This window comes from Phyllobates terribilis, unplaced genomic scaffold (genome assembly GCF_046119375.1).
Source record: "Phyllobates terribilis strain yellow unplaced genomic scaffold, ASM4611937v1 Scaffold_5__5_contigs__length_657084704, whole genome shotgun sequence".
Taxonomy (NCBI): Eukaryota; Metazoa; Chordata; class Amphibia; order Anura; family Dendrobatidae; genus Phyllobates; species Phyllobates terribilis.
This window is the reverse complement of record NW_027362765.1, coordinates 189751921-189775554: the sequence shown is the minus strand read 5'-3', so window position 1 is coordinate 189775554 and position 23634 is coordinate 189751921. Positions and strand designations below refer to the sequence as shown.

Genomic DNA, 23634 nt, shown 5'->3' with positions numbered 1-23634 from the left:
AGTCCTCCATACAGAATAATGGGCTCCACATAGTCCTCCATACAGAATAATGGGCTCCACATAGTCCTCCATACAGAATAATGAGCCCCACATAGTCTCCATACAGAATAATGGGCCCCAAATAGTCCTCCATACAGAATAATGGCCCCACATAGCCCTCCATACATAATAATGGGCCCCACATAGTCCTCCATACTGAATAATGGGTCCCACATAGTCCTCCGTACAGAATAATGGGCCCCACATAGTCCTCCATACTGAATAATGGGTCCCACATAGTCCTCCATACAGTATAATGGGCCCCACATAGTCCCCCATACAGTATAATGGGCTCCACATAGTCCTCATGCAGTATTTTGGGGCACCACATAGTCCTCCATACAGAATAATGGGCCCCACATAGTCCTCCATACAGAATAATGGGCCCCACATAGCCCTCCATACAGAATAATGGGCCCCACATAGTCCTCATACAGTGTTATGGGCACCACATAGTCCTCAATACAGAATAATGGGACCCACATAGTCCTCCATACAGAATAATGGGCCCCACATAGTCCTCCATACAGAATAATGGGCCCCACATAGTCCTCCATACAGAATAATGGGCCCCACATAGTCCTCATACAGTATTATGGGCACCACATAGTCTTCCATACAGAATAATCGGCCCCATATAGTCTTCCATACAGAATAATGGGCCCCATATAGTCCTCCATACAGGATAATGGGCTCCACATAGTCCTCATACAGTATTATGGGCACCACATAGTCTTCCATACATAATAATGGGCCCCACATAGTCCTCCATACAGAATAATGGGCCCCACATAGTCCTCATACAGTATTATGGGCACCACATAGTCTTCCATACAGAATAATGGGCCCCACATAGTCCTCCATACAGAATAATGGGCACCACAAAGTCCTCCATGCAGAATAATGGGCCCCACATAGTCCTCCATGCAGAATAATGGTCCCCACATAGTCCTCATACAGTATTATGGGCTCAACATAGTCCTCCATACAGAATAATGGGCCCCACATAGTCATCCATACAGAATAATGGGCTCCACGTAGTCCTGCATACAGAATAGTGGGCCCCACATAGTCCTCCATACAGAATAATGGGCTCCACATAGTCCTCCATACAGAATAATGAGCCACACATAGTCCTCCATACAGAATAAAGGGCCCCATGTCATCCTCTGTACAGAATAATGAGCCCCACAAAGTGCTCCATACAGAATAATGGGCTCCACATAGCCCTCCATACAGAATAGTGGGCCCCACATAGTCCCCCATACAGTATAATGGGCCCCACATAGTCCTCATGCAGTATTTTGGGGCACCACATAGTCCTCCATACAGAATAATGGGCCCCACATAGTCCTCCATACAGAATAATGGGCCCCACATAGCCCTCCATACAGAATAATGGGCCCCACATAGCCCTCCATACAGAATAATGGGCACCACAAAGTCCTCCATGCAGAATAATGGGCCCCACATAGTCCTCCATGCAGAATAATGGTCCCCACATAGTCCTCATACAGTATTATGGGCACCACATAGTCTTCCATACATAATAATGGGCCCCACATAGTCCTCCATGCAGAATAATGGTCCCCACATAGTCCTCATACAGTATTATGGGCTCAACATAGTCCTCCATACAGAATAATGGGCCCCACATAGTCATCCATACAGAATAATGGGCTCCACGTAGTCCTGCATACAGAATAGTGGGCCCCACATAGTCCTCCATACAGAATAATGGGCTCCACATAGTCCTCCATACAGAATAATGAGCCACACATAGTCCTCCATACAGAATAAAGGGCCCCATGTCATCCTCTGTACAGAATAATGAGCCCCACAAAGTGCTCCATACAGAATAATGGGCTCCACATAGCCCTCCATACAGAATAGTGGGCCCCACATAGTCCCCCATACAGTATAATGGGCCCCACATAGTCCTCATGCAGTATTTTGGGGCACCACATAGTCCTCCATACAGAATAATGGGCCCCACATAGTCCTCCATACAGAATAATGGGCCCCACATAGCCCTCCATACAGAATAATGGGCCCCACATAGCCCTCCATACAGAATAATGGGCACCACATAGTCCTCAATACAGAATAATGGGACCCACATAGTCCTCCATACAGAATAATGGGCCCCACATAGTCCTCATACAGTATTATGGGCACCACATAGTCTTCCATACAGAATAATCGGCCCCATATAGTCTTCCATACAGAATAATGGGCCCCATATAGTCCTCCATACAGAATAATGGGCTCCACATAGTCCTCATACAGTATTATGGGCACCACATAGTCTTCCATACATAATAATGGGCCCCACATAGTCCTCCATGCAGAATAATGGGCCCCACATAATCCGCATACAGTATTATGGGCACCACATAGTCCTCCATACAGAATAATGGGCCCCACATAGTCCTCCATACAGAATAATGGGCACCACAAAGTCCTCCATGCAGAATAATGGGCCCCACATAGTCCTCCATGCAGAATAATGGTCCCCACATAGTCCTGATACAGTATTATGGGCTCCACATAGTCCTCCATACAGAATAATCAGCCCCACATAGTCATCCATACAGAATAATGGGCTCCACGTAGTCCTGCATACAGAATAATGGGCCCCACATAGTCCTCCATACAGAATAATGGGCTCCACATAGTCCTCCATACAGAATAATGAGCCACACATAGTCCTTCATACAGAATAATGCGCCCCATGTCATCCTCTGTACAGAATAATGAGCCCCACAAACTGCTCCATACAGAATAATGGGCTCCATATAGCCCTCCATACAGAATAATGGGCCCCACATAGTCCTCCATACAGAATAATGGGCCCCACATAGTCCTCCATACAGAATAATGGGCCCCACATAGTCCTCCATACAGAATAATGGGCCCCACATAGTCCTCCATACAGAATAATGGGCCCCACATAGTCCTCCATACAGAATAATGGGCCCCACATAGTCCTCATACAGTATTATGGGCACCACATAGTCTTCCATACATAATAATGGGCCCCACATAGTCCTCCATGCAGAATAATGGTCCCCACATAGTCCTCATACAGTATTATGGGCTCAACATAGTCCTCCATACAGAATAATGGGCCCCACATAGTCATCCATACAGAATAATGGGCTCCACGTAGTCCTGCATACAGAATAGTGGGCCCCACATAGTCCTCCATACAGAATAATGGGCTCCACATAGTCCTCCATACAGAATAATGAGCCACACATAGTCCTCCATACAGAATAAAGGGCCCCATGTCATCCTCTGTACAGAATAATGAGCCCCACAAAGTGCTCCATACAGAATAATGGGCTCCACATAGCCCTCCATACAGAATAGTGGGCCCCACATAGTCCCCCATACAGTATAATGGGCCCCACATAGTCCTCATGCAGTATTTTGGGGCACCACATAGTCCTCCATACAGAATAATGGGCCCCACATAGTCCTCCATACAGAATAATGGGCCCCACATAGCCCTCCATACAGAATAATGGGCCCCACATAGCCCTCCATACAGAATAATGGGCCCCACATAGTCCTCATACAGTGTTATGGGCACCACATAGTCCTCAATACAGAATAATGGGACCCACATAGTCCTCCATACAGAATAATGGGCCCCACATAGTCCTCATACAGTATTATGGGCACCACATAGTCTTCCATACAGAATAATCGGCCCCATATAGTCTTCCATACAGAATAATGGGCCCCATATAGTCCTCCATACAGAATAATGGGCTCCACATAGTCCTCATACAGTATTATGGGCACCACATAGTCTTCCATACATAATAATGGGCCCCACATAGTCCTCCATGCAGAATAATGGGCCCCACATAATCCGCATACAGTATTATGGGCACCACATAGTCCTCCATACAGAATAATGGGCCCCACATAGTCCTCCATACAGAATAATGGGCACCACAAAGTCCTCCATGCAGAATAATGGGCCCCACATAGTCCTCCATGCAGAATAATGGTCCCCACATAGTCCTGATACAGTATTATGGGCTCCACATAGTCCTCCATACAGAATAATCAGCCCCACATAGTCATCCATACAGAATAATGGGCTCCACGTAGTCCTGCATACAGAATAATGGGCCCCACATAGTCCTCCATACAGAATAATGGGCTCCACATAGTCCTCCATACAGAATAATGAGCCACACATAGTCCTTCATACAGAATAATGCGCCCATGTCATCCTCTGTACAGAATAATGAGCCCCACAAAGTGCTCCATACAGAATAATGGGCTCCACATAGCCCTCCATACAGAATAATGGGCCCCACATAGTCCTCCATACAGAATAATGGCCCCACATAGTCCTCCATACAGAATAATGGGCCCCACATAGTCTCCATACAGAATAATGGGCCCCACATAGTCCTCCATACAGAATAATGGCCCCACATAGTCCTCCATACAGAATAATGGGTCCCACATAGTCCTCCGTACAGAATAATGGGTCCCACATAGTCCTCCATACAGTATAATGGGCCCCACATAGTCCCCTATACAGTATAATGGGCTCCACATAGTCCCCCATACAGTATAATGGGCCCCACATAGTCCTCATGCAGTATTTTTGGGCACCACATAGTCCTCCATACAGAATAATGGGCTCCACATAGTCCTCCATACAGAATAATGAGCCCCACATAGTCCTCATACAGTATTATGGGCCCCACATTTTCCTCCATGCAGAATAATGGGCCCCACATAGTCCTCCATACAGAATAATGGGCCCCACACAGTCCTCCATACAGAATAATGGGCCCCACACAGTCCTCCATACAGAATAATGGGCCCCACATAGTCCTCCATACAGAATAATGGGCACCACATAGTCCTCCATACAGTATTATGGGCACCACATAGTCCTCCATACAGTATTATGGGCCCCACATAGTCCTCATACAGAATAATGGGCCCCACATAGTCCTCATACAGTATTATGGGCACCACATAGTCCTCCATACAGTATTATGGGCATCACATAGTCCTCCATACAGTATTATGGGCCCCTCATAGTCCTCATACAGTATTATGGGCTCCACATAGTCCTCATACAGTATTATGGGCTCCACATAGTCTTCCATATAGTATTATGGGCCCCACATAGGGTTGGTGGTGCTGGTGTGGTGGGCCAAATAAAACCAATCTGTGGTCGATTTGGCCCACGGGCCGGAGTTTGATACATGTGACCTAGAGCATCATGTCTTTGGCTCGGACAAAATGTGAACTTTGAAGCTGAACAGTGGCTACTGGTTGACACTGACTACGTCAACACTCACTTTATGCAACTGCTGGAGACCAGCAGGGAACCCAGTGCTGAGTATAGAAGAACAGCACTGGTCGGGAGGTTATTATCATTGATTTTTTTTATCTTTTTCACCTCCTTATGAGTGGCTGAGATGGAGACAAATTAAGTAAAAAATTGTTTGCACATCAATGGCCATGTCACTCTGAATTTATTCTCTGACAGGAACAAGTTAAAAGCATGAGAGACCAAAACCAACAGATGAAGACAGATGAACAAACCTTGAAGGAAAAGATTTCCTATCTAGAAAAGGAAACCGAGAAGCTGGAGGCAGTGAGTATCCTTAACATGATTCCAGCATACAGCTGCTCCTTCATTCATTGGTCTGACCTGCAGTACCAGACACAACCACACTCGTTTGCATGTCACTGTGACAGCAGTAAGATGGCAGTGACACTTCAGCGCTTGTCACTGTGCCTTTATTCTGCTGATCAAGGGGATCCAAGTAGTCAGAATCCCATGAAGTGATTGTAAATTCACACTCCTATTGAAATAGTAGAGTGAAATTATTAGGGAAAGCTACTACCTCCATTCTCACTTTCATTACAGATTTGTTCTTCTGGAGTGGAGAGGAAAATGGTTTTTAAGGGAAAAGTGAGCGACAACCTTCCAAGATGTGGGATTAATGTCAAACATCAGATTAGATATCCTGTCAAAGGAGGAACAGCACTTGTTGTCTTCGAAGAGCCATCTGGTAAGGATCAAGGAACTATTTCTAAAGTATTATAACTCTCAGGACTTAATCACACTTATTGAACGTGACCGGTATACAACCGCTGATCAGGTATATAGAGGCGATCAGCGGTGTTTAATAGCTTCACTAGAAAGGCTGGCCATTCTGGGCGCATAGAATAACATGGTGATCAGCAGCACATCTATTAACATAACCATTATTATAATGTAAATCACCCGACAAACGAGCATTTTACTTCCACAAGGCAACGCTCTAACAAACGCTTATTCCCAGATATCGGTTGTCTAAATGGGCCTTTGTGGACAAAAAGAGCCGGATGAATAACAAGAATAGAAATGAAAACTAATTGGAGTAAAGAATAACATTAGAAATGAAATATGTTTGTATTTGGTGCAGTCAGGGCATTTTCCTATTAGTAACTAAAGCCATTCACTTCATAGTTGCTGCTAGAATAATTCAGAAGACGCATCACAAGGTAAAAATTGAAGATTGCCACATCAATGTGAAGGCCGAGCCTATTGAACTTATGGTCCTGGATACTCTCAGTGTAAGTAATGATCTGCTGACTTTCTTGTACCCTATGGCACTTGTATCCTGAGTATAAACCACATTATGCGATATAGTGGAGTAATAGATGGGTCATGTATGAGCACATCTACAGTGCCTACAAGTAGTATTCAACCCCCTGCAGATTTAGCTGGTTTGATAAGATGCAAATAAGTTAGAGCCTTCAAACTGCAAACGAGAGTAGGTTTTATGAACAGAAGCATAAATCTTACAAACCAAAAAGTTATGTTGCTCAGTTGAATTTTATTAATTTTTAAACATAAAAGTGTGGGTCAATTATTATTCAACCCCTATGTTTAATATTTTGTGGAATAACCCTTGTTTGCAATTACAGCTAATAATCGTCTTTTATAAGACCTGATCAGGCCGGCACAGGTCTGTGGAGTTATCTTGGCCCACTCCTCCATGCAGATCTTCTCCAAGTTATCTAGGTTCTTTGGGTGTCTCATGTGGACTTTATTCTTGAGCTCCTTCCACAAGTTTTCAATTGGGTTAAGGTCAGGAGACTGACTAGGCCACTCCAACACCTTGACTTTTTCCCTATTGAACCAGGCCTTGGTTTTCTTGGCTGTGTGCTTTGGGTCGTTGTCTTGTTGGAAGATGAAATTACGACCCATCTTAAGATCCTTGATGGAGGAGCGGAGGTTCTTGGCCAAAATCTCCAGGTAGGCCGTGCTATCCATCTTCCCATGGATGCGGACCAGATGGCCAGGCCCCTTGGCAGAGAAACAGCCCCACAGCATGATGCTGCCACCACCATGCTTGACTGTAGGGATGGTATTCTTGGAGTCGTATGCAGTGCCATCCAGTCTCCAAACGTCACGTGTGTGGTTGGCACCAAAGATCTCGATCTTGGTCTCATCAGACCATAGAACCTTGAACCAGTCTGTCTCAGAGTTCTCCAAGTGATCATGAGCAAACTGTAGACGAGCCTTGACATGACGCTTTGAAAGTAAAGGTACCTTACGGGCTCGTCTGGAACGTAGACCATTGCGGTGGAGTACGTTACTTATGGTATTGACTGAAACCAATGTCCCCACTGCCATGAGATCTTCCCGGAGCTCCTTCCTTGTTGTCCTTGGGTTAGCCTTGACTCTTCGGACAAGCCTGGCCTCGGCACGGGAGGACACTTTCAAAGGCTGTCGTGGCCGTGGAAGGCTAACAGTAGTTCCATAAGCCTTCCACTTATGGATGATGCTCCCAACAGTGGAGACAGGTAGGCCCAACTCCTTGGAAAGGGTTTTGTACCCCTTGCCAGCCTTGTGACCCTCCACGATCTTGTCTCTGATGGCCTTGGAATGCTCCTTTGTCTTTCCCATGTTGACCATGTCTGAGTGCTGTTCACAAGTTTGGGGAGGGTCTTAAATAGTCAGAAAAGGCTGGCAAAAGAGATCTTTAATCCACACATGTGAAGCTCATTATTCTTGGTGCCTGAACTACTTCTTAATACTTTTGGGGGACCAAACAGAATTCTTGTGGTTTGAGGGGTTGAATAATAAATGACACTCTGAATTAACTTTTAACGTTTTTAAAAAAAAAAAGAAAAAAAAAAATTTGCTGCAGTGCATTTCCCACTTCCAGGCTGATCTACAGTACAAATGTCACAATGCCAAGTTAATTCCGCATGTGTCAACCAGCTAAATCTGCAGGGGGTTGAATACTACTTGTAGGCACTGTATGGCTAAATGGGAACATTCTGGTAGCCTGTCTATGATATTGCCAGGAACGTATTGTCAGAAAATTACATCTAGTTTTTATGTTAAACAAATTTTCATGTTTTTTTTTTTTTTTATTTTTCCATGTCACAAACTTTCCTCCATGGCCAGTTTGTTTTTTTTCCTTCCCTTCTTCCAAGAGTCAAGGAAAAAACTTTTTTCAAATTGAAGCTGATTCATTTATTTTCCCTGAGAAAAACGTGTTAGAAATGTCTGGCAGACATTTTCTCCAACTTACCTGAAAATAAATACATTTAAAGGGGTATTCCCATCTCCAAGTTCCTGTCCCAATATGTAGTAGGTGTAATAATAATAATATTATTAGCAAATGCCTCCATTTAGAAATGTAGTATAGTTCTCCTGATAAGCTATGTCGCTTACCCCATATGTAGACATTGCAGTAGCTTAAGTATCCATGGCTACGACCAATTGTATAGTGACAGTTAGTTAGGCAGTTGCTAGTGGTTGTAACCATGGAAACTAAGCTACTGCAATGCCATGCACATGGGGTAAGCGACATAGTGAAGCAGAAGAACTATACTATATTTCTAATTGCTTATATTATTACACCCATTGCATATTGGGATAGGACCTTGGAGATGGAAATACCCCTTTAATGGATTGAATTAGTGAATGATAATAGAAGGATCAGGGTGATCACTTTTGGTCTCTAGCTGTTGCATGAATATATATAACCAGGTAGTCATCAATGATGCAACAAGGTAATACTACCCGGTGAGTGACTCTGGTAAAAATGACTGCATTAACCAGTATCTCATTTGCTAACATACAGATGGATATGAGCCTGAGCCCACAGAAGATCCTGGTGTCTAATCTTCCAGCTTCTGTATCTGAAGAAGTTCTCCTGGACAAACTGGAGCTATTTTTTGGCAAAACCAAATATGGTGGTGGAGAGGTTGAGAGCAGAGAGTTTCTTGCAGACTCCAGAAGCGCCATTTTGACATTTGCAAACAAAGGAGGTAGAAAAGACCTCTCATGTAGTGAATTCTTGTGTCTCTATGATAGCATATAAAGACTACATGACCTAATTGATGCCTAATTGGTGAGAGTGTATGTGATGAATGATCAGATTCACAAATCTGAATTATGAGAGGAGTTTACTAAAGGTCCATTTACATTGAAAGATTTTTGTGAACAAGGGTTTCCTAGGAACACTCACTTCACTATGATCAAGCAGTGTAAACAGGCTGCCAGTCAGCCAACAAACAAGCAAAACGGTTGTTCGTCAGGTGAAATTATCCTTTAGTCTGCACAAAAGATGATAATTCTAGGCTGCACAGAATATAATAGATCTACGCTGCCAAGAGCAATGGCAACAAATTTGCACAGAACAATCTATTGCATATTGTTCAGTGCATGTCGGAAACATTGTGTAACCAGGCTAATAAACGACTGCTGATCAGCACACTAATAGCTGATCGCGTTTGTTTTATTGCTGCCAGATGGGTAATATAAATGGACCTTAACACTTCTGTTTTATATGGCAGTTAAAATGAAGTTAGCTGTAGTAAGCTTGTACTTCTCTGGCCTTCTGCGTGCCAAAAAGTCAAAACTGTGTCAGCTTTGGGCTGACATAAATTTGCATTATATTTTATGCTTATTTATGGCATATATTAAAATTAATGCATCAATTCTTGTAGATACACTTGCACACAGTTCTTGAAGGAAAATCTTTAGTGGATGTAGGCTTGTACAAATCCTTCTGTCCCTTCATGTAATCCCAGACAGACTCAGGAGATGAGGAGCTCTGGGATTACATGAAGAGACAGAGGGATTTTCACCAGCCTACATCCACAGAAGATCTGTGGTTAGTTCTCCAAGATGTTTGGAACAACCTCCTTGCTGAGTTCCCTCAAAACCTGAGTGCAAGTGTAGCTAGAATTGAAGGTTAAGGGTGTTCGCTAGTGATGAGCGAGTATGTTCGGTTAACCCTTTTGCCGAGTATACTCGTCCGAGCAACCGAGTATTTATATCGTGCTCGGGCTTTAAGTTTTCGTTGCTCCGTGAACATGATTTGCAACTGTTTGACAGATTTAATACATGTGAGGAATGCTGGAAAAACTGGCATTCCTCACATGTATTAAATCTATCAAAAAGTCGCAAATCATGTTCACGGAGCGACGAAAACTTAAAGCCCGAGCACGATATAAATACTTGGTGCTCGGCCAAATATACTCGGCGAAATGGTTAACTGAACATACTCATCACTAGTGTTCACACCAAATGTTGATTTAATGCAGATTTCTATTTTGTTCATTCACTTTGCATTTTGTTAATTTTTTACGGCACCTACCTAAAACTTTTGCACAGTCCTTTATATGGAACCTCTGTAATAAAATGTATGACTTGTATGTGCTCTGGTCAGTTGGATTGAGCTTCTTATCTTTCTATTTTAATCCATTACAGTTGCACCACAGTTGGTGGAAAAAAAGAAGTATGACGTGCCTTTTGGAGGACAAAAAAAGCATGAAGTCTGTGTATCTCTATCTTTAGATGGCGACATTAAAAGACACGACGTAAGAAAAATGAACTTATATACCAAGCAAATACACATAAGGCTGATCCTGTCTCTTACATATTGGCAGCCAACTTACAAATTTATTAAGAATCAAGGTTTTTTTTTCAACTTCAAAATAAGAAAGCTTGCAATTTTCACACTGTCTACTATGCCTAATATTAGACTCACGCTTACTGACCTTAAAGCACCACTCCAGCTTTTATTGCAACGCTGGAGTGGTGCTACTAATCTAAATTCCCTGCCTATGGTGTTATACTTACCAGCTGCCGTTCTCATCTGTTCTTGGCGCCGGTCCAGTCGTCTCCTGCAGTTAGTGACCTGCCGGATTTCTCCAGTGTTTGCTGGAGCGATCCAGAAGTCACAACTCAATGTAAGTCTATGAGAGCCAGAACTAGACTCCTATAGGCTTACATTGAGTGCTTGTGGCCATTATCTCAGATTTCTGGTCAGTCAGAAGTTGAGCTCACAAGATGGCAACGCGAGACCAGAGCAGGGCCGGGAAGAGCTGAAGACAGCAGCTAGTATGTATAAGACTAGGGTCAGGGAACTTAGATTGATAGCACCACGTCAGCGCTGACATAAAAAAACCAGCTGGAGTGCTGCTTTAACAGAAGTCTAATTATCATCACAGAGAGGATTACAATGAATTGTAACATCTCTGTAACCATCTGATAACACTAGATCCACCAGAACAGCACAGAAGCCTTTCTGTGCAGCAGATAGGGTCAGAGTCAGTCTATTGCTGCTAATGGTCATGTGAAGAACAGGCGGTAAGAGTCTAATATTACTCCTAGTGTCCAGTATGAAAATGGCAAAATGTTTATGTATTTATTTTTAAATTTATGAAAGTTTAAAAAAAAACAGTAAAAAAAAATTCCAAAAATATATTTAAAGTGTCCCTATTATTTGAAAAAAAAAATTATGTATTAAAAGGGCTGCAGTGCTGTCGATCAGTGGGGTGCTGATCATGAGCTGTGCTGCTCAACACTAAATTTATATGTCCGTACACCACGATGGACCCAGAGACTCCCTATTTTGCCTGTACACTGCTCTGTGCGCGCAGGACATGCAGGAGCTGCGCTTTGTAGTGCAAGTGTTTTGACCAGTCGGTGAAGGTCTCAAGACCTGGGCCCCCACTGATCTCTAGCACCTTTCGTATATGAAAAGTTTTTATAATAATAGGCACACTTACCTATGAAAAAGTAGGTCATTTTCTGATGCCACATTCCCTTTAACGCACAGAGGTCCCGTGTTCATGGCCGCAATTCATTAGATACAGCAAAAAGCTTCTACAGAGAGTTTATCTCACTCTGAAGTTCCCAACGTGCCCATGCCATCTATTTTAGGTGAAAGATGGGAATATTCACAAATTCTGACAGTATAATCCGAGTCCGAGTAGTCATAAGATGTATAATTTAGCACAGTGGTGCACTCGGATTTATGGCATCTTGCTAGAAGAGACACTCTATTCCTTATTGCAGTGCAAGGCTTGCTTATGTTAGACCTTTATTTTGCACCCCAATAAAATAGTGCATGACACTTATAAATCTGGCATAATTTACAACTCAACATAGACATACTCATTTTCAAGAAGGTTTTACAAAATTAATAAAAAAAAGTGTAATTAATCTATTAACTAAATTAATAGATGTAACACCATCTATGCCAGTTTTTAAGCACCTTACAAAGCCTTGCCCCTTTCACTAATCCTGTCCACTTCTGTGTGGCAAAGGAAGTACAAAACCACTAAAAATGTGAAATCAGTGCCCCAAAATTGGCAACTTTTTCATCTTATAAAACTGGCATACACACCCTGTACTAGAGGTTACGAACCCCCGTGTCTGTTTTAACCCTCCTTGCTCTTGTTTTTTCACATGCAGATAAAGAGGTTGCAGTGTAACCGGACCGTCTTGATCACAGGGATTCCTGATATTAAAGATGAAGAAACCCTAAACGATCTTTTGCAGATCCACTTTCAGATGGGAGTGAATGGTGGAGGAGAGGTGGAGGCATTTCTATATTGTCCAAAAGGGAAGAGCACTATAGCTGTGTTTGAAGATGATGAAGATGTCCCCTCACAAAAAGAGTGATTCTCAGAAAAACTAAGGCCCCGATTCATCATTGCCTTTGTATGTTTTTCGCCTTTTTTTTGTTCGCACCCATTCATAACTCAATTAGCATCTTATTTGAAATCTATGTTTTTGTCTGATTCATCAATTGTAAAAAGTCTGAAAATTTTGCGCAACTCTATTCCAGCTCCCCCACAGTGATATTCTGCACCTAAATTAGGTTCTTGTGACATTTAAAAAAAAAAAGATAAGCGCAGGAATAAAGCCCATTTTTACTTTGCGCATAATGCATGAACCACACGTGCCATTTTGATAAATTTAGTGCAATAAACGTCAATGAATACCACAAGACCAAAAAAGAAAAATGACTAAAAAAACCTGCAAATGATGAATCTGAACCTGTATATATTGGAACCGTTTAATAATCCAATGTCTTGCAAAGATCAGAATTTATGGATCCGTACTTGATTGAATAGTCTTAATTACATACAGTGATTTTTGTATAGAGCCGTAATGCAAATTAGGTTTCTAAGTAGGTTTAATTATGGTGAACATGGGATTGGGTGTAAAATAAAAACACGGTGTATCAATTAATGAATGCAACAGATAACAATACAGTCTATTTTGGTATATTGGGTGTGCCCAGAGACTCCTTACTTCTGCACCCTGGCACTGCACCCTGAGGACATTAGCAACTCATTTATATGGCTGCACACCCTTGTGAAGTGGGCTGCGTCCGTAGCTTATTCCATTGTACAGCTCAGCACCATTCCATGCAGTTAGTTAAAGCATAGATTTAATGTGACATTCGTTACTTGATCTCTTATGTGCTGTTCAGTTGCTTCTTAGTACCTGACTATAACCTGTCAGTGCTTAAGGGCTCTTTCACACGTCAGTATCTCCGGTACGAGTGGTGACAGTTTCCACATGCACCGGAGACACTGACACACGTAGACCTATTCAAATCAATGGGTCTGTGCACATGTCAGTGTGTTTCCACAGACCGTGTGTCCGCGTGCTCCATACGCTGACGGTTCGCAAAAGTGTCTCACACTGAACACACGCATGGCATCCGTGTGTCATCAGTGTGACATGGACCGGCGCCTGGGAATCAGCGCTACAGGTAGCGCTGTTCCCAAGTGCCGGGTGCTGAACACTGCACTCATCATGGATCACTGCCGGCGCTGCCATCAGCACCAGCAGGGACAATGATGAGAGTAGTGGTAGTCTGATCCCGCAGTGTCCCAACCTGTAAAAATAAGAATACAATAAAATCCAAACCTCTGCAGCTCAGGAGCGGTGTCCTGTCACTCACTGAGCGCAGCTCCGGAGCTGCTCATTCTCCCTGGCTCCTCGGCGTCAGCGGTCACATGGATTACAGCGGGGGACACCTAGGAGAGGTGAGTATAAGGATTTTATTATTTTATTCTTATTTTTACAGGTGGGGACACTGCGGGAGCAGACTACTACTACCCTGATCATTGTCCCAGCTGGTGCTAATCTCAGCGCCGGCAGGGAACCATGATGAGGGCAGCGTTCAGCACCCGGCGCTTGGAAACAGCGCAAACTGTAGCGCTGATTCCCAGGAGCTGGTCCGTGTGATCCTGTTGCGCCACACGGGCAGCACACGGTTGCCACACGTGTGACATATGGGACACTGATATCTCCGGTACCGTTTTTCCAGGTACCGGAAATATACAGACGTGTGAAACCGGCCTAACTCATTCATCATCTCATTTAATGGATGTGGTTTTTCATCTTGTCAGCATAATAAAGTGAAAAATGGACAGAAAATATACACTTCTCCGTGGTTGATTCACTTCAAACTAATTTATATAGCACCCAAAAATTGAACAGATTTTTCTGATTATATTGGTACCAAACATGCACTTTACTCACTATTAACACTTTGTTACTAGGAAAGCTGGTTAGATACATCCATTAAACATGCACTGTGCTCGGATCGCAATGCCTGGCCAGTCAAAGCCTATGTAGAGCGAAATAGCCGTCGTCTCTAGACTCCGGATCCCTCCCCTGCTATGTCCCTTTCTACTTTTCTTATTGTAATAGCATAAAGGAAAGTTTTTTAGACAGTGAGTGCCCTCTCTACCTCATGTATTTTTTATATGCTACATGTTTTTAAATGAGAATTGGTGCATTAATGTTTTTCTCCATTACCCCATATACAGTAACCACTACCCAATATACAGTAACCACTACCATGAGCTCCTCTAGGATTAGCAGTGCCGATATGCTTTAACTTTTTATTTCTGATACCTGGCCGGGTTTCCTGATGTGAGAAAACTGCCTTATATATGCCTATGAAGCATAGGGGGTCTGGCTGGCTATTGCGAGCATGGTTTGTATTTCACAGATGTGTGACTTTGGGCTAATAAGCCGTGAGATTAAAAGATGGAAATTACCCCTTTAACCTCTTCCTGACATATTTTATATCATAATTGAGAAGATGTTACCACAATATGACATAAATGTATGTCATGGTGATCGTGTGGGCACAGGAGCAGTGCCCGGTCAATCACTGACAGCCGAACTGGTTGGTGCCAGTGCTGATCTTGACTGTTCAACCCTTTAAACGCTGTGGTCAATAGTGACCACAGCATCTAGATGGTTGTGAGAAAGAGGGGGCGCCTTATTTCACAACATTGGCTCCCCCTGCAGTGCGATAGTGGGGCGCTGATGGTTGATATGGCATCCCAAGCTATAGTAGCCAGTCAGGGTCTAACAGGAGGTTTGTCAGTGTGAAACTGACAGATCTAATGATGACCAGCAATCAAACGGTTAAGTGTTCTAAGTCCCATAATGAACTAACTAAAAGAAAAAGTTCAATAACATTTTTGAAAATGTATAAGATTACATGTTTTTTTTCATCATACTGTCACATATAAAATGGACAAAGCTAAATGCTGTGCTGCATGTTAAATAAAAACATTTTTTAATTGAAAATAACAACTTATACTGTAAAAATGTCTCCATATAGCTTTGTTGGTGAAAAATAAAAGTTATAGCTCTTGGGATATGGTGATGCAAAACCAGTGTTTTTATTGTATTTTTACTGTGCAAAAGTAGATAAACTTTAAAAACACCTATATAGGTATATCATCTGGTATCATTTTAATCATACTAAACCAAAGAATAAAGTTGTCTTGTCACTTTTACCAAACAGTGAATGACACCAAATAAATAAAAACAATTCTTGAACTTCTGTTTATTTGTGTATCCTGCCTCCCAAAAATCAGGCTATGTTGCGTTTTTGCTGCATTTTTCTATGCAAATTTTAAGCTGCATTTTACAGAAACAGTAAAAGCTACGAGATTTCAGAAATCCCATGCACACACATTGTTTTTTTTCCTGATGGATTTGGAAAATTGCTGCGTTTTTGCAAACTGCAGCATGTCACTTTCAGCGTTTTTGCAGCATGTTTTCACCCGTAGAAAGAAATCGGTAAGTGAGAAAACGCATGCAAAAAAAACTCAGGTATCAGGTTTTGCTGCGTTTTTGGTGCCAAAACCTTAAGGAAGTTGCATCATTTTATTTTTTGGGGCATTAAACTTTATCAAAATGCACAAGAGACAATAAAAACGCAGCAAAAACTCAGCAAAACCTGCTTTTTTGAAGCAGCTTCTTTACTGCCAAGGGAGCAGGTTTTGGCTGCAGAAAAAAACGCAGCAAAAACTCAACGTGTGAACATAGCAATCAGGTGCATTCACACATGTTCATGATATGTCCGAGTGCTATCTGATTTTTTAATCAGACACCAGTTCGACTCATAGAGTGTCACAGATCAATTAACACATCCATGAAAATCCTGGATCTGAGAATGAGATCTGTGAAACTCAGGGCATGTCCTATTCTGATTCAATGTTGAGGATAAGGCTATGTGCCCACGTTGCGGACCTGAAGCATATTTTTTACGCTTCTCCCTGGCGGGAAAATCGCATGCGGATATTACATGCGGTTTTCCCGCCAGGTAGAAGCGTTTGTGAGGCGTCTTTGCATGCATTTCCACATGCGGGTTATCAAGCACTTCTCCAAGCATCACTTGGAAAAGTGCTTGACAACTTGTTCAGAATGGTAAAAAATAAAAAAATAAACTTTATACTCACCTTCCGATGCATTCTCTGCCCCGTCCGGAGTCTTGAGCAGCTCACGCTGTTGTGTGCAGGACCTGCGGTGACGTCATTGAGTCATGTGGTGGGTCACATGACTCAATGACGTGGCAGGTCCTTCAGACAACAGCACGACGGAGGGAAAACATCAGAAGATAAGTATAAACTTTATTTTATTCTTTTTTTTACAGGTTCTTTGGTACCCAGGTCTGGATGAGAGTCTCCTCTCATCCAGACTTGGGTACCATCCGCACATTGATTCCGCTGCGCTTCCGCAAAATTAATGAACATGCTGCGGATTTTTGACCGCAGCATATACGCTGCGGAAAAATCCGCAGCATGGGCATTGACATTGCGGAATGCCATTGGGGACCATGGGGTGCGGATATACATGCGTTTTTCAAGCGTTTACGCTGCGGAAATTCCGCAGCATATACGCTTGAAAAATGCTACGTGGGCACACAGCCTTAGAATAGGATGTGTTCAGTGGGTCTGTGTGCCCTTCAATAAAAAATCGGGCAGCATACAGACATCTGCCTCATTATAGTGAATGCTTCTGTAAGCAATCTGTCCGAATCATGATTTTCAAGGATTTAGATGGCAAGTACTCAGTGTAGTGACATAGCTCCCCAACCCACACCGAAAAAAAAAAAATAAATTGAAAAATCTGAGCTCCCAAAGCCAAATTGCAGTGTGTCCAAACTGAAGTTAGCATCCTCTTTTATGGCACTGCTGTAAGAGAAAGACCCCTCTTACTAAATCATGCAGTGGTTATCTCCAGAAGCACTAGCCGGGCACAATGTAATGGCCACTAAAAGGGCATATTCACAATTATCTATGTACAACATCCAATGTGCGCATATTTGTTGAAAACACCTGTAAGGTAAAAATACAAGTGTTTCTCACAAAATTAGAATCTAATCAAAAAGTTAATTTATTTCAGTTCTTCAATACAAAAAGTGAAACTCGTATATTATATAGAGTCATTACAAACAGAGTGATCTATTTCAAGTGTTTATTTCTGTTAATGTTGATGATTATGGCTTACAGCCAATGAAGACACAAAAGTCATTATCTCAGTAAATTAGAATACTTTATAACAACAGCTTGAAAAATATTTTTAAAATCAGAAATGTTGGCCTACTGAAATGTATGTTCAGTAAATGTACTCAATACTTGGTCGGGGCTCCTTTTGCATCAATTACTGCATCAATGCGGCGTGGCATGGAGGCGATCAGCGTGTGGCACTGCTGAGGTGTTATGGAAGCCCAGGTTGCTTTGATTGCAGCCTTCAGCTCGTCTGCATTATTGAGTTTGGTGTCTCTCATCTTCCTCTTGACAATACCCCATAGATTCTCTATGGGGAAAAGGTCAGGCAAGTTTGCTGGCCAATCAAGCACAGTGATACTGTTGTGTGTAAACCAGGTATTGGTACTTTTGGCAGTGTGGACAGGTGCCAAGTCCTGCTGGAGAATTAAATTTCCATCTCCAAAAAGCTTGTTGGCAGAGGGAAGCTTGAATAGCTCTAAAATTTCCTGGTAGACGGCTGCGCTGACTTTGGTCTTGATAAAACACAGTGGACCTACACCAGCAGATGACATGGCTCCCCAAACCATCACTGATTGTGGAAACTTCACACTAGACCTCAAGCAGCTTGGATTGTGGCCTCTCCACTCTTCCTCCAGACTCTGGGACCTTGATTTCCAAATGAAATGCAAAATTTACTTTCATCTGAAAACAACACCTTGGACCACTGAGCAACAGTCCAGGTCTTTCTCCTTGGCCCAGGTAAGACGCTTCTGGCGTTGTCTATTGGTCATGAGTGGCTTGACACAAGGAATGCGACACTTGTAGCCCATGTCCTGGATACGTCTGTGTGTGGTGGCTCTTGAAGCAATGACTCCAACAGGAGTCCACTCCTTGTGAATTTCCCCCAAATTGTTTGTATTTTGTATTGAAGAACTGAAATAAATTAACTTTTTGATGATATTCTAATTTAGTGAGAAGCACTTGTGCAACGTGCACATTCCAATAACAAGGAAAACCATTGCATGAACAGGTGTGTCCAAACTTTTGACTGCTGACTTAACAGATGTCCAGAAGGCAGTCATTGACACACTCCACAAGGTCCCAGAGTTCCAAATATTTTCATTTGGAAATCAAGGTCCCAGAGTCTGGAGGGAGAGTGGAGAGGCCACAATCCAAGTTGCTTGAGGGCTAGTGTGAAGTTTCCACAATCAGTGATGGTTTGGGGAGCCATGTCATCTGCTGGTGTAGGTTCACTGTGTTTTATCAAGACCAAAGTCAGCGCAGCCGTCTACCAGGAAATTTTACAGCACTTCATGCTTCCCTCTGCCGACAAGCTTTTTGGAGATGGAAATTTCATTCTCCAGCAGGACTTGGCACCTGTCCACACTGCCAAAAGTAACAATACCTGGTTTAAAAACAACAGTATTCCGGTTCTTGATTGGCCAGCAAATTCACCTGTCAAGAGGAAGATGGGAGACACCAGACCCAACAATGCAGACAAGCTGAAGGCTGTTATCAAAGCAACCTGGGCTTCCATAACACCGCAGCAGTGCCACAGGCTGATCACCTCCATGCCACGCCGCATTGATGCAGTAATTGATGCAAAAGGAGCCCTGACCAAGTATTGAGTGCATTTACTGCACATACATTTGTAGAAATCCCATGCCCACTATGTGGTCGTCTGCACCTGTGGACACGGACATGCGGTGCGTCTTTCCAGACCGCAGCATGTCAAATTCTCTGGTGGAGTCGCTAGTCTCCACAAGAGAAATTAGATCACTACAATGTATTGAATGCGATGAATCCACATGGTTCAATGAACACATGTGGATTCATATAACGCAGCACTTTGGACGCAGCATAAAGTATACTGCGTCCAAAGCGCTGCCTGTCCGGATCGTATTCACATACCCTAATAACAGTTTTATAGCCCCTTAGCATTCTCTCAAGCAACTTCATCAAATCAACACCAGGAATGGCTTTCCAAAAGTCTAGAAGTAGTTCCCCGAGGAGCTGAGCATTTATCCCAAAACATCTCAATTGAGTTGAGGTCGGGTGATTGTGGAGGCCATGTCATCTGACACAGCAGTCCATCCCTCTCCCTTTTGGTCACATAGCCCTTACATAGCCTGGAGGTTTTGGGCCATTGTCCTGATGCTGATGGGATGATATTCCAATAAGAAGAACAAAAACCATCTCATGAACAGGTTTGTCCAATTTTAACGGGTACTGTAGATTCTGAGCAGCTGAGAGCCTATGAGCAGTACATCGGTCGCTGGCTGGGGTGCTGGCCGACAACTGTCCTGGTGACCTGTGAAAGCCACACTTGTGTCAGCTGTCTACATTTGCTCGTATCCTATAGGTCATAGGGTCAGTATGTCAGGCTTGGCCTTATGAGAAGCAATCAAGCTGGCTGCAGTAATTGTTTTTTTTTGTTAAAGTTGCTGGGTGAAATGTATTAATAATGTCAGAATAAATTATACTCTATGTTCAAATTAGATTGGGTATGGTTGTTAAAAATCTTCATAGTCGTACCCTTTACATTTGTTGTAGGAGTCAGGGACTGAAAAAGTGGGTGCAAACTGCAAAAATGGGAAATATTGCGTACATTGTGTACGCCATTGTAGTTGGGAGTCGGCAACTCGGCATGTGTGGAGCTTTACAACAGCTGCAGGTGTAAGGCATATGGACACCTTTGATAGTATGTATTTTTTATTCAAAATTGAAGGCATACTGAACCAGCATGGCTACCACAGCATCTTGCAGCGGCATGCTATTCCATCCGGTTTGCGTTTAGTTGGACCATCATTTATTTTCAACAGGACCATGACCCCAAACACACCTCCAGGCTATTTGACCAAGAAGGAGAGTGATGGGGTGCTACGCCAGATGACCTGGCCTCCACAGTCACCAGACCTGAACCCAATCGAGATGGTTTGGGGTGAGCTGGACCGCAGAGTGAAGGCAAAAGGGCCAACAAGTGCTAAGCATCTCTGGGAACTCCTTCAAGATTGTTGGAAGACCATTTCCGGTGACTACCTCTTGAAGCTCATCAAGAGAATGCCAAGAGTGTGCAAAGCAGTAATCAAAGCAAAAGGTGGCTACTTTGAATAACCTAGAATATTTTCAGTTGTTTCACACTTTTTTGTTAAGTATATAATTCCACATGTCTTAATTCATAGTTTTGATGCCTTCAGTGTGAATGTACAATTTTCATAGTCATGAAAATACAGAAAAATCTTTAAATGAGGTGTGTCCAAACTTTTGGTCTGTACTGTATATGTCTGTATATGTTTGTGTGTGCATGACTGCGTGCGGCCTCCTGCTGTCTCTGGGGAGGCGCCGTGCGGCCTCCTCCTGTGTATAAATGGCGCTGTGCGGCCTCCTGCTGTGTATAGATGGCGCTGTGCGGCCTCCTGCTGTGTATAGATGGCGCTGTGCGGCCTCCTGCTGTGTATAGATGGCTACGTGCGGCCGCCCACTGTGTATAGATGGCTATGTGCAACCTGCTGCTAGGTGTGGCCTCCTGCTGTGTATAGATGGATACGTGCGGCCTCCTGCTGTGTATAGATGGCTACGTGCAGCCTCCCGCTGTGTATAGATGGCTACGTGTGGCCTCCCGCTGTGTATAGATGGCTACGTGCGGCCTCCTGCTGTGTATAGATGGCTACGTGTGGCCTCCTGCTGTGTATAGATGGCTACATGCGGCCTCCTGCTGTGTATAGATGGCTACGTGCGGTCTCCTGCTGTGTATAGATGGCTACGTGCGGCCTCCCGCTGTGTATAGATGGCTACGTGCGGCCTCCCGCTGTGTATAGATGGTGTTGTGTGGCCTCCCGCTGTATATAGATGGCTACGTGCGGCCTCCCGCTGTATATAGATGGCTACGTGTGGCCTCCCGCTGTGTATAGATGGCTACGTGCGGCCTCCCGCTGTGTATAGATGGCTACGTGCGGCCTCCTGCTGTGTATAGATGGCTACGTGTGGCCTCCTGCTGTGTATAGATGGCTACATGCGGCCTCCTGCTGTGTATAGATGGCTACGTGCGGTCTCCTGCTGTGTATAGATGGCTACGTGCGGCCTCCCGCTGTGTATAGATGGCTACGTGCGGCCTCCCGCTGTGTATAGATGGTGTTGTGTGGCCTCCCGCTGTATATAGATGGCTACGTGCGGCCTCCCGCTGTATATAGATGGCTACGTGTGGCCTCCCGCTGTGTATAGATGGCTACGTGCGGCCTCCCGCTGTGTATAGATGGCTACGTGTGGCCTCCTGCTGTGTATAGATGGCTAAGTGCGGCCTCCCGCTGTGTATAGATGGCTACATGTGGCCTCCTGCTGTGTGTAGATGGCGCCGTGTGGCCTCCCGCTGTGTATAGATGGCGCCGTGTGGCCTCCCGCCGTGTATAGATGGCGCCGTGCGGCCTCCCGCCGTGTATAGATGGCTACGTGTGCTCAATATTGAGTCATACAATTAATGTAAGGCTATGTGCCCACGATGCAGAAATGCTTTGGATTTTTTTTGAGCGATTCTGCATCTCCCTGGCAGAAATAAACACATGCGGATTGTACATGCGGATTGTACATGCGGATTGTACATGCGGATTGTACATGCGTTTTTCCTGCCAGGGACATGCGGATCTGAAGCGTTCTTCACATGCATTTCCGCATGCGGGTTGACAAGCGCTTTCCAAGCGATTTTAGCATCACTTGGAAAGTGCTTGACAACTTGGTCACACTATATAAATCCATGCAACCGACATGGATTTATATAGTGTGACCGTTAAAGAATGGTAAAAAATAAATATATAATTACCTTCTGATGGCCGGCCAACGTCAGCGGTCACGTGACCCGTCACATGACTAAATGACGTCACGGCAGATCCTTTTCAGACCATCTCGAGCTGCCAGCAAGCCAGGACACATCGGATTAAGACATCAGAATGTAAGTATAATATTTATTTTTTATTTTATTCTTTTTTTTACAGGTACTATGGTACCCAGGTCTGGATGAGAGTCTCCTCTCCTCTAGACCCGGGTACCATCCGCATATTGAACCGCATGATATCCGCATGTACATATGCAGTGATGCGTAATCCATGCGTTCCAATGCAAGTCAATGGCGGCGAAAACGCAGAACTTCCGCATAATAATTGGTAGTGCTGTGGATTTTTCCGCAATGATAATCCGCAGCGGAAATTTCCGCAGCATGTGCACAGCACATGCGGATTATCATTGGGGAACATGGCAGACCTTCTACCAAGCATTTTTTAAGCATTTCTGCAGCGGAATTGCTTAAAAAACGCGTAGTGGGCACACAGCCTAAAAAAAATTATTATAATTAATATTGTGCCAAATTAATTTCATGTGAACTATCACATGATCTATCACAGGGGATCATGTGACATGTGATACATCAGGTGTGTGTGTGGGGGGCCACGCCTTCTAAACTGCCCGGGGCCCTTGCTACTCTTAATCCACCCCTGG

At 43.7% G+C, this 23634-nt stretch overlaps 1 protein-coding gene across 5 annotated transcripts in view; it reads left to right on the top strand.

Annotated features, from left to right (window-relative positions):
* Nucleotides 1–15874, top strand: part of IFI35 (interferon induced protein 35) — a 117535-nt gene extending 101661 nt beyond the window's left edge. For all 5 annotated transcript variants that reach the window (XM_073683629.1, XM_073683630.1, XM_073683628.1 and 2 more), the window contains 6 exons: nt 5576–5683; nt 5960–6104; nt 6545–6651; nt 9180–9366; nt 10814–10923; nt 12806–15874. In XM_073683629.1, the coding sequence (XP_073539730.1) occupies nt 5576–5683; nt 5960–6104; nt 6545–6651; nt 9180–9366; nt 10814–10923; nt 12806–13015 (867 nt within the window). In that variant the 3' untranslated portion in view covers nt 13016–15874. The remainder of the gene's footprint in view (nt 1–5575; nt 5684–5959; nt 6105–6544; nt 6652–9179; nt 9367–10813; nt 10924–12805) is intronic.
* The last annotated feature ends 7760 nt before the right edge of the window (nt 15875–23634 follow it).